At 48.8% G+C, this 12,480-nt stretch overlaps 1 protein-coding gene across 1 annotated transcript in view; it reads right to left on the reverse strand.

Annotated features, from left to right (window-relative positions):
• The window catches only part of LOC149327463 (kelch-like protein 10), a 156,201-nt gene extending 146,135 nt beyond the window's left edge, over positions 1-10,066 (reverse strand). Inside the window, exon 1 of the mRNA XM_089564890.1 lies at positions 9,822-10,066. Coding sequence (XP_089421016.1) covers positions 9,822-10,066 — 245 coding nt within the window. The remainder of the gene's footprint in view (positions 1-9,821) is intronic.
• Positions 10,067-12,480: the final 2,414 nt, after the last annotated feature.

A 12,480-nucleotide genomic window follows, 5' to 3' on the forward strand; every position in this document is an offset into this window, starting at 1 on the left:
CGTAGTGACGCTGCATGGCGAAGACTTAATAGGGTTCTTGGTCGAGACGGCAGAAATTCACAAAGCCTAGAAGGCTTGGGGTTAAATGGCACACCATCATCGGGATCATCACTGGCTAACGCTTTCAACGAATTCTTCACCACCCTGGTGACTGATTCCCACGATTCACGGAGCCTAAAAAACATTAAATACTCCTCCTGTGACAGCGCGTTTTTAAAACCAACTAACTCTGAAGAAATTTGCGACACGTTTCTCACCTTCAACAACAGCAAATCATGCGGGGGGATTCGTAGTTCGACGACTGACGTGCACATTTGTTGCTTAAGCCGCCGCGGAGTGATTCAGTTCTTTTGCGGGCGCAAGTCAGCCCAAATAAAGAGCTTCGTTGGCGAGGGCGCTGCAAGCAGCCGTCTCGACCAGACGCACGTTCTCATCGCTCCGACTTTTTGAAGCATTTTGGCCCGGACGTTTTTGGGCTAGGCTCCCAAAAGTGAATGGGCCACCCCCATCGTGTTCCTCGCCACCTGTGGACGACGGTTTCAACGCTTCCGCGTCAAATACTACCCTAGGAAACCATCCGGATGCATCGGATACGCCTACCGCCGAAGCCGCCAACATGGCTTCGCAGCAGCCTCGGCAAGACGCCGCGGTAACATCGCTTTGCAGCGGATAACGCGGCCCAGCCTGACGCCGTGCTCGGCGCCGACGAAAGCATGGCGGATGACGAAGCCATTCAAGTGGTTGCGACGATACCTGTCTCCAACCCATTCTCTGTTCTTTCCACGGAAAACAAGCCGGGAAGCACCCCTTCTGAGGTAGGATCTTGCACTTTTCCGTTTTCGAAATTTGCTAAGCAACCTAGGATGGGGTCAGGCACCTCGCGGATGGCCCAAGAAAGCACTCTTTGAGAACAAATGACACGGCGTAAAACATGGCCACTCGCAGATAGCTATAATGCTCGCTTCACGGATGCGCATTATCGATCGCTAGGCTCTGCCTCAGCGTCCATATTCACCGCGATGGGCAGAATCAATCACTAGGCTGATAATGAACATCCTGAAGATGATTGGCAGCCTGTTAGGCGAAACAACAAGGCCACAGCCGCCGATCTAATCAGTGTTAAATACACTGTGATAATTAAGCTAACCTCACCTGGACAACTAGGGACACTCCCCGCACACTGGCTACACGAAGCTGTTGTCGATGAGCTTCGAAAAATTCCTTTTCACTCTAGCTTTCAAGTACGGCCTATTGAACGAAGCAATCAGTTTGCTGTCGACATATCGCAAATGCATGCCAAAGACCATCTTATTCGACTGCAGTCTCTCCTAATTTCTGAAAAGGAGACACCTATCCAAGCTTTCGAAACCATACGCCCCGGCCAGATCCGCGGGGTCATTTATCCGGCCAACGAGTTAACAAGTGAACAGCTCATGGCAAACCTCACGTGCTACTCGTGCAGGGTAATAAACGCCAGGCCCATGGGCAAGAACGGAGCAGCTCTAATCACGTTTGAGGGCTCCAGACTTCCCCGAAAAATTCATCTGTACAGCATACTCCTTCCGGTGACACCTTATCACCCGAAGTCTATCATATGTGAGACCTGTCACAAAATCGGACACAGGGCAATTTCGTGTCCACTAGTCGACCGACGTCGATGCTCGTACTGCGGTCGCCTTGCACATGAAAACCTCGAGGTTTGTCCTACAGAGCCACTATGCCGCCATTTCAAAGGTCCCCACGTAGCCACAGACCAAAAGTGCCCTGCTCGGCGGCAGGCGACAAAAACCTTGAGGAATGGCATTTTCCGTCGTATCCGAGTATCGCGACGAAAAGAACACAAACAATAAGCCGATATTCTACGTGGGAACCAAACGGTGTCGACGACGGCGCTCAAGAGCCCTGTCAGTACACAGCAGTCAGCCTCGAATACATTTGTGCTTGTTAATCAGGACTTCCCTCCACTACAAAGTCAGCCGTTGCCGAAGATGCGAGACAGCGAACATAAAACTAAACGGCAAGGCACGCACAAGCCCTCCACACAATCTAGAGCAATAGTCAAAGGAATGACACCTCATCTCTAACCACAGTTTTTGAGCATACCGCGACGGCACCAAAGCAAGCGCGCATACATCGCGTTTACGCTGAAACTCTCCGTGATACGCAAAGCGGCGCGCAAACGAATCTTGCAAAAGATCGTTCGCGTACGCTACACTTAGATGAAAACCAGCTCACGCGCATTATCGAACAAGTCACTGCCGAGGTGATCAAGCGAATGCTCCCACTCTTGGGCATGTCACAGGTTTCTCCGAATCAAGAGCCCGAAATTGGGCACACATCATCTTCACTTCCGCGTACCTTTCAGTTTAATAATGGCAGGAATTAGCTCGAAACCACATGACATTTTTGCTTCGGACTCTCCTACATGGTTCTTTCAATGGAACTGCCGGGGAATCCGTCGCAAACAAGCGGAACTTCAGAGGAGACTGTCCATCATGCCAACGCCTCCTCTAGCTATCCTGCTTCAGGAGACTGGCATTAATAAGGCCAATCTAATAGGGTACAAACCTTACTGCACCCCTTCCATCGAGCACCGACGTCCCGGGCCAGGATCGCGATCTGAGCGTTCTTGTTATGTCGCCCACTGCCCACACTGAACTAGATACTTCCACGTGGTGGACGCAGACGCAGGAGGTAGCGGGAGTACGCCTTAGCTTGGATGGCGACCAACAAGCCTTAGTTTTTTCAATTTATGCGAGATCATTCGGTACTACGACATATCGAGTGGATATGTCTTTCTTAGAACACTTCTTAAGGATATATCCCCAAGATCGCGCTGTAGTTGGGGGTGATTTTAACGCTATGCACACCAGCTGGGGTTATCACCACTCAGATGCTAGGGGAAGGCACCTTTGGCAGCAAATTGTCAAAGCGAAACTGACCATGGCCAACGACCTAACGCTACCCACTCGCCTTGGCCAGCACAAAGGTCAACAAGACACTTCCCCAGACTTGACACTAGTGTCTCATCCCAGTGAGATCCTATGGTCGCGGGCTGATGATGTCATGGGCAGTGATCATTATCCCGTGGTGGCCTCATGGGCCCCTCGAGGGCGAAAGTCATTACAGCGGCAACAACGCCGTCGAATAGAGGAGCACGTCTCATGGGACGATTTCCGTAGGATGCTCGGTACGGTGAACGTTCCCACAGGATTAGGCGAGCTCATTACTCAGATCAACGATGCAAAGAAGAAAGCTACAAAGAAGCTTTCAGTCAAGTTTGATGGCCCAAAGCCGGACTCCAACCTTTTGAGTCTGTGGAATCGTAGGCTTTGTGCTCTCAAGGCGTATTGCCGATCAGGCCGGACACCCCATCGGAGGCGTACTCTCAATCGCATCAGTCAAGAAGTTGAGAAGTATACTCTGCCCCTCGCTCTCCAAGACTGGCAGCTGCTGTGCCACTCACTCAATGGAGCAGCTAACTTATCTAAGGCCTGGCACATATTTCGAGGCATCCTTGGACGCAAGAAGCCAATTTCCCCTGCCCAATGCATGGCCTTAAAATTGAATGTCTCCCCGGCGAAGTTAGCTATACAAGCAGGGAAGATATTTTTTCCCCAACCTAAAAATGCAGATGCCTTGCCTGCGGACCCCCTATCAGGTACATCAAACGATTACGAGGTTCCCTTCACATTAGACGAACTGGAGGCAGCTCTGTATAACTCCAATCACAATAGCGCCCAGGGCCGGATGATATACGCTACTCTACACTTTTGAACCTTCCCAAGTCACATAAAGTTGCCCTGTTGAAAAAGATGAACGAATACTGGGCCAACGGTGATCTTCCTCCTGCCTGGAAGAAGTCAGTGGTAATACCAATTCCAAAACCTGGCAAGCCAAGTCGAACATTACAAGACCTCAGGCCGATATCGCTGACGTCCAACCTTTGTAAGGTCATGGAACATATAGCTCTAAGAAGACTTCAATGGTACTTAGAGAAGTATAACGTCCTGTCTCCTATGCAACTAGGTTTTCGTCGAGGGCTCTGTGCCCAAGACATTCTCAGAAGGCTTTATAACGACGTTCTCGCATACCCTAGCAGCGCACAGCTCCGAGTGGTTGTTGGGGTAAACGTCAAAAAGGCGTTTGATTCCGTGCCCCACTCGACCATACTTCACCGGCTCCAGGAAGTGGGGATAGGCGGCAACCTCTACCGCTTCGTGAAAGCCTTTCTTGCAGAAAGAACTTTCTCAGTAATGGTTGGAGATACTCAGGGTGAAAGGCAACATAACCAAACAGGTGTCCCCCAAGGCGCTATCATATCGCCGGCTCTTTTTAACATGGCTATGTCAGGTCTCCGCCAATGCTGTCGTCGATACCCCGTCCTAATTTTGCCGTGTATGCGGACGATATAACGTTGTGGACTAACTCTGGGTCCCCTGCAGAGCAAGAACTAGCCCTACAGATAGGCCTTAATGCCGTCCATGAATACATCAAGAAGTGTGGAATGGAAACCTCTCCGGAAAAAACCGAGTATGTGGTTGTCTTAAACGGTTCGCGGGTACGAGCCGAGGCCGAACGCAAACTTATCTCTCTTCATTTAGGGCACTCAGTTATCTGCCGGAAACAATCCGTATACTCGGTATGCTTATTGACGAGGATGGAGGAGCCAAAAGCTGGCTTCATAACACGATGCATAGCTGTCATCAGGCTTTACACCTTATGCGCCGCGTCTCTGCACGTGGATGGGGAATCAAGGAGGTGGGGCTCCGTCAGATTACCTTGGCACTCATAACATCGAAAATCCTGTACGCATATTCGTACATGCGGCTTAACGCAACCCAACGCCTTCAGCTTCAGCGAATCAATCGCAGGGCGATGCGCCTGGTTACTGGACTGCCGCAGTACTGCCCAGTAGTGAACCTACACGCATGCAGCAAAATCAATGCCCTGGAGGATCTCGCAAAGCAGCAATCGCTAGCCAAGCGAGTCCGTCTCTCCACAACGGCGGCTGGCCGACAGATCCTGCGGGCATTAAGCTACAACGTTGACAATCTAGAGCCACTTTCGTCCGCTGCCCCACCATGAGAACTGATCGACTTAGTAGATGGTATGCATTACCAAAGAATGTGAGTTCGGCTAATCCTCAAAGGCGCAAAGCTGCCGCCAAACGACACGAGAAGGCATCATACACGCTATCCCAGGAAGGAGCCATCCAACTATACACAGACACCGCTCAGTTTCAACACTGCGCCGCTATAGCTTGTCACGACTCTGTGTCAGATACCTCTGCAGTTCAACGGCTTTCCGAGGAATACACCGTCACCAATCTCGAACTCATTGCCATACGGCTTGTCATTACTCGAATACTAGAAAGGCAAGATCCGGCTCCTTGCACCTACCATGTTTAGACAGATTCACAAGCAGCGTACACCGCCTGCCGCGCAGAGGGAGCTGACTATGCCGTTCTTAACACTATTCGAACAGAAGCCCGTCGCCCAGCTGCGAGAGGAGGGCTACACTTTAATTATGAAATGGATTCCTGCACGTGAAGGAATCACTGGAAATGAAAAGGCACACCAGGCAGCGCGCGCAGCAGCTCTTTCCGCACCTTTGCCTGGATCCACATTCGTTTCCGCTTCTTGGCCCCCTGATGACGTTGCGCACCCGTCGTCGCCCCATATGGATAGGGCGGAGACATGGCATCGCGCACAACGCTATCGTCGCAGCATACTGCAGCACTTGGCCAACCCTGAGCAACTATATCGCCGTCCACATAGCGCATTCCGGAGAGTGGAGGCAGTGCCCCTTCGCCGAGCCCAGACCGGCCAGCTTCTATCACCAGCGATGTTGCACCTCATAAACCCGCGCTCATACCCGACTCCTCAGTGCCCGACGTGCCCTGCCAGAGGCACGGCCGAACATCTCCTGTGGAGCTGCCCTACATTTGACGCAGTACGGGAGAGAGCACTCAAGTCCCTGGACGGGCTTCGACCTGGAACCCTGCAGGAATGGGTCGATCCGCCATCGCACATCGGGCCATCAGACGCACTCCGGCTCTGGCGAACTTTTCTTTCTTACTTCAACGAAGATGAAGGGCCAGGCAATTACTTCGCGGAGCCGACCTCGGGACGACACTACCTCGAGGAAGAAACGGACACCGGTCCCCTACCCGCATTCCGACCTTCACCCTCACGTCCACCTCACCCTCACCCTTAACCACTCCCCCACCCCAACCTCCTTGAAGCACCTTAGTTCTGCCGCAAGGTATCGGCCTACTAAATGCATAAATAAAGACGTTCAAAAAAAAATCATGCGACTGGGATGACTTACAGATGCGCCCCGTCAAATACGTCATATACATTATCAGTCCCATCCTTCAGCACGTGTACAACCTTTCCTTCACACATGACATATTCCCTAAAGGTATGCAGATAGCAAAAGTGAGAGTTCTTTTCAAAGGCGGCGATAAACATAGCCTAACCAATTACAGACCGATTTCTATTCTTCCAGTTTTTTCAAAGGGATCAGAAGAGTTAATTAACAGGATGACTGAATTTTGTGAAAAGTATAACATACTAGTTAAATCTCAGTTAGGATTTAGAAAGGGACTTTCAACTGAATTAGCACTTCTAACTCAAAAAGAACTCATTCTGCATGATATAGAAAGCAAATTACTAACTCTAGGTGTATTTATTGATTTCTCGAAGGCTTTTGATCGCTTAAATCATACTACATTACTAAGGAAACTTGAATTGTACGGATTTCGAGCGGTATTCCTAAGTTTACTGAAAAGTTATCTCCAGTATCGCCAACAAAGAGTGCACATTAATACTCACATATCTGAAATCAGGCAAATTAACAGCGGGGTGCCTCAAGGGAGTACCCTCCGCCCATTGCTGTTTAATATTTACATTAACGACATAACATCTATTGATCAATCAGCTACATATGTTATTTACGCCGATGGTACTACCATATTTTGTACTTCAGCTACTCCGGTGGGCTTATTCGACCGAGCAAACCTTACATTGTTAAAATTGCACAAATGGAGCGCTGTAAACTCATTAACAATCAACACTAATAAAACCAAAGCTATTCTCTTCAGGGCAAAAAATCAGAACGTGTCCGTTACTGGTAATCTAATCATCGGAACATAAGTCTTCGACATCGTCCATTCCTTCACAAGTCTTGGGGTCATATTCGAGGAGCATTTACCTTGGAATTCACATGGCGACATGGTGCCTAACAAAAATTCCAAAGTAGTTGGAGTACTAACCAATTTACGTTCCTTTTTATCGACCAGAATAAAATTAGTTATTTATAACTCACTCATCCTTTCGCACACTAGCTATTGTCATCTGATTTGGGCGACTACCACTGCCTCTAACATGAACAAGCTTTTGTTCCTCTAGAAAAAGTCAGTGCGCGTCATTTCGGACTCCTCAAATGATGCTCATACAGAACCCCTCTTTGACAATCTGAAAATCCGTCCAGTTCACTTTCTGTATACTGACACATTACTCAACCGATACTTTAAAACAAGAAACCAAGGAAATAATTTTATTGCAACATTATCGAACCTGATGAGAAATCATGTTTATGAAACACGTTACCATGAAATCTGGCACATTCCATTAGTGCGCACAAACTATGGAACTCAGTCATTGCGCGTGAGATTGCCGTCCCTATTGAATATTCGCAATCTACAAACAAAAATTCAGTTAGCTAAAAGCAAACCTAGAAGAAAGTCTACGTCTTTTCCTACACATTTTAAACTTTAATCAACGTGTCACTTTCTCTTGTTTTTCCCAACGGTCTTATTGCTCGCTTTGTTATCCTGTATTCACCAGTGCTTTCGGGCTGTCGTCCTCTGTTTGTTTTGCTTAGCTATTATCCATGTATCTGCCTTGTATCATTACCGAGAATGTTTTTACTAGTACATTGTGAATTGTTTGTCTTATAAATAACAGATTTGTTCATTTGATTTCAGTCGTGACTTTTTATGTTCTGAATTTGTGGGAATCTGGCTTTCCGCCGTCGCCTTTGCGCGGCTGTGCCGGCCGCCCGTGTTGTTTCTCCTCTTTCCCTTGCTCCCGCCTCAGGCGGTGGAGAGGCGGCTGGGTGACTAATCACTGTCATTTAGCCACAGCTCCGCCCCGGCTCCCCAAGGGCCTTTGCCATTTGCGCCTTTTGGCGGGAATCCGGGACCCGTTTTGGCGGCCGCGCATCCCGCGACCGTCCGAGCGGGGCCCAGAGAGAGGGATCCCTCCGAGACAGCGTAAGGTGCGTACGTTACTGTTTGTCCGTGCCGGCCTTTGCCGTTCGGACCAGTGCTTACTCGAGCTCGCCCGCACGTGTCCTCTGACCTGCAGCGGCTCGAGCCTGTCCAGCGGGGTCCAGCGACCTCTGACAGGCGTACCTTGCGTTGAATGCCCACTCTCTCTCGCAACCGGCCCAACGGTCGACACGAGAGATCACAGCACTGCCGCGGGGACATTCTCCTGCAGCGGCGTGCTAGCGGTGCGCATTACTCGAGTCGCTTCGTGCGCGCAGCGGAGCCTTGCTCCTCGCGCGCCCCCGGGACGGCGTGACGATTGAGTGCGTGTGTACTGCTGAAGGACGACGTGAATAAACGTCTCCTTTGTGAACTTGGAGGCCTATTTCTTTGCGGCGAATCGCTCTCCTCCCAGCGGAGGCTGAGTGCACTGCATCGGTGTCCCAGTGTGTGTGTGGTGACGGCTGATCGGGGCCCTTGGCTCGCGCGAAGCTCGAACCCGCGGTGGGTGGTGGCCTGTGTCCACTTAGGAACCCACAATTACAAATTTGCAACTGACGATGCCAAATATCATTTCTACGTGTCATTACGGACATGAATTGTTAAGGGGCACAGACCCCGTCAAGCTGTCTTCTTCAGCTTTTTGTCTGTGCTCCAGACCTCTGTAAAGATGTGGAATAAAGATGAATGAATGAATGATATGCAAGCTTTTTAAGCAAACTAGAATTTTCTTCTCAAGATGTACTTTTGTGCCCATAGATAAAGAAGTAAGGCTTCTGGAACATGCGCTGGCATTTTTACCATTCTACCGGACTACAACTGCAAACAAAATGTCGAACGGTCGCAATTCGTCTTTAGGTGTTGTGCGAAATTCGCGTAATTCACTACGAATTGAACGAGCGGTCCTTTTTGGATTAACAATAAAGGCGACGATTAAAAACGCGGGCTCCAACACAATCAAGTGAACTTGCTTCAATTTTCTTTTTGACTCCCCTCCGTTGATATTGAATAAATAAACTGAGTGTGAATGCAAGTCAATATGTAAATGAAGCTCTACGTGTGAATAGCGCATGCTTAATCAATCAATTCTGAATGCTATAGATCGGTCTGTAATGGACTCTGATACTGTCCGTTATAGAACGTGCGAAATACACTGACCGTATAAACAACACACATAGAAAGTGGCCCTTACTTCATTCTTAATACACATTCAATGCATCACAGATTGGGACGTCATCTGCTGGCTGTTGAAACTGAATCTTCAAATTCAACCCTAAAGCTTTGCGTCCATCAATTCTGAATGCTCTAGATCAGTCTGTAATGAACTCTTATAGTGTCCGTTATAGAACGTGCGAAAGACACTGACCGTATAAACAACACACACACAAGGTGGCCCTTACTTCATTCTTAATGCACATTCAATGCATCACTAATTGGGACGTCATCTGTTCGCTGTTGAAACTGAATCTGCGAATTCAACCCTGAAGCTTTGCGCGCGAAAGTCTAGAAGGCGATCCCGGCAGGAATAACTGCGACAACTCACGTGGCTGCCAGGACAAACCGATGAGCCCAGATCACTGGTCCGTCGGCAGCCTTGAAGACCACGTCGCAGTCCTGGCGGGTCTTCCTGTTCTCCCTCAAGCCGGCCATTACGCGGGATCGGGCTCCCGGAGGAAACGCCGTCTCCTTCCCCGCGCCGGTGAAGAGCGTCCTCGCTGACACGCAGACGGTGACCATGGTGTTCAGTTTGGACGCATCCGCGGCCTCGGTAGCGACGGCGGCGCACATCCTCAGCCCCAGTGCCTCGGAAATTCTTCCCGGAAGGGTGAGGCGACCGAGGGAGCGCCCACCATCTGCGCCGGGCACAGCGAGCCGGTGGTTGAAGCGGCTTCGGGAATCACGCTGCCGCTCCCAAGAACGGCGCTACCATCGGCCGACAGCCGCTACGTGGCGCCGTTGTTGTTGTCCTCAAGAAGATAATGGCGCGCACCCACTGCGGGTTGGCCAAGACAGAGGCGGCGACTGCCATGTGTGCTCATAGCGTTTTTCAAAAAAGAAAAAGAATGCAGATTTGGAGATTTGATTTAACTAATCAAATACTGACAGATTAGTGACTGAAAATAGGAATGCGGCTGAACGTAGCGCGGTGGCTGTTTCCTTCTGTTGTCGTCTTCGTTGTTGCCTCTGGCCCAGCTTGCTGCAGCCTGCTTTCCTGGTTGCCTGGACGCGGTTACCCCCGGCGCTATGGCCCAACAAATTTTGTCTATTTCGACGTGTTGCGCGCCCTGGAGAGGTTGCTTTGCCTGCAAACTCCTCGCAAGCGCAAGTATTTTGGCATGATGTAGCCACAATTTCTGTGGTTACAGCCCCCAGGGTAACCGTGTTTTGTTAATTTTAAACATTGATATGGATATTAACCATGGTCCATGGTGTGCTATATAACTCAAAGTAATTAAAGAGCCATACAGTAAACGTTAAAAAAGTTATATTCGTTAACAACCTGCTAGTTAGCATGTCTTAGCTGTATTCGGATTTACGACACCGCTGACAATGCTATGCCAAAAAAAGTGTTCTTCTAACTGAAAAAGGCTACTTTTAAAGAGTTTGTAAAGTCTTAGGTGAAATACCCTGCATAACTGCAACGTGAGGCTTGGTGAACGGGAAGGGCTTGGGAAAGCTTATTTGCTACTTTGCAGTTAAACCGGTCAAGCGTCCTGTTTTAAGCGTCCTGTTTTAAGGTTCGCTTATTACAACTGGCTGATCGTCTCCTCGTATGGAAAGTTTACGAACGTATGCGCTCTCTTGTTCTCAGCACGGAATTATTTGAGCAGGAGGCTACACAGGGTAAAAGGAGATATGGCGGCCTATCCTGGAACCTGAATAAGTGATATTGGCGTGGTTGCTTGCGCCAAAGCTTTGCCTTTCTTTCATTATTGCGTAGGATTATCCGAAATGTACGCAACTAAACTACTGACAAGAAATTAGCGCACAGCAGACGCAAAGAAAGCTCTGGATGTATCAAGCAGTTCCAGGATCACCAAGTGTGTTGGTGTTGCGAAAGACACGGCCTAAAACGGTAAAAAAATGAGTGAATGTGATTGGTAGGGACGGCACAGACATTCCTTGGATCCTCAGCGGCCCAACCTTTCCGGCGCTTATAGATCACATTCTGCAAAGTGAGGAAGCGCTTCAGAAGAAAGGCCTGAGGGGCGAGTTGGTGCATGATGAAATAAACGCTGGAGCAACAAGAACACTAACCAGAAAGGGACACCACATGTGCACAAGAAAGCCTTGTTTGATCTGACTTCCAATCACAACCACAAGCTCGTAATCGTGTGTTGCTTATTGACCCAAATCTTACTTCGAGAGAGACAAAGCGAAAGAGCAAGAACTTTGACAAAAATGCCCAAAAAGCTGCGAAACATGGCGATTCAAAACCATGACGTGCACCGGAAAAACGAAAACGCTGCCTGTAGAACTGGCAAGTCAGCTTCGGGTCATAGAACAAAACAATAGTGAGTCTTCTTTGCATAGTTTTTGCTATGCGGATACGCGCACAGAGTTTCTGCAGGCACCTATCCAGCCAACTTCATGAAATTTCATTGTAAGACTCAGCAATATCTTGCTTCTAAACTACATGTGATTTTTTACTAAAGCCAATTCACTACAGCCTATAAACCAACCTGCTTCAAGAGCTAAATTACAACAAATGAAATATCAGCAGTTATATTCCCGTTTTTTTTAATGCATGACATTATCTAAAGTTCAACTGCACATCACAGCCACTCCTGGCTTGATGAAACCAAAACATCGTCAAGAAGAAATTAAATTATAAATTATTTAGCAGCCGTAGGAGAATACCACTTGGATATCCATACGTACCAACGTCTAAAGAATTGTTTGAAACAAAGCACGCAAGTGAAAATCAGGTGTCGACAGCACACAGCGCACATAACACAGCTCAGCAAAATCAGAGTGAGCGCAAAACAAGAGAACGATGTGAAAGCAGAGCCAAAATACCACCAACAAAACAAAATAACTAACACAGAAAGGTTGCAAAACTCCCTTTGTCAGGTTTGACGCTGGTCTCTTGAGGGTTCCTTGTGGTTCATTCAAGATAAATAAAAGCAAAAGCACCAAGGCCTCTATCTCATTTGTCTTCGGTCTCCCTCGCTTCGGCCTGCTGATCTTTAACTTCGGGC

Source organism: Amblyomma mixtum, chromosome 10 (assembly GCF_055824585.1).
Source record: "Amblyomma mixtum isolate Tamu chromosome 10, ASM5582458v1, whole genome shotgun sequence".
NCBI classification, from domain to species: Eukaryota; Metazoa; Arthropoda; class Arachnida; order Ixodida; family Ixodidae; genus Amblyomma; species Amblyomma mixtum.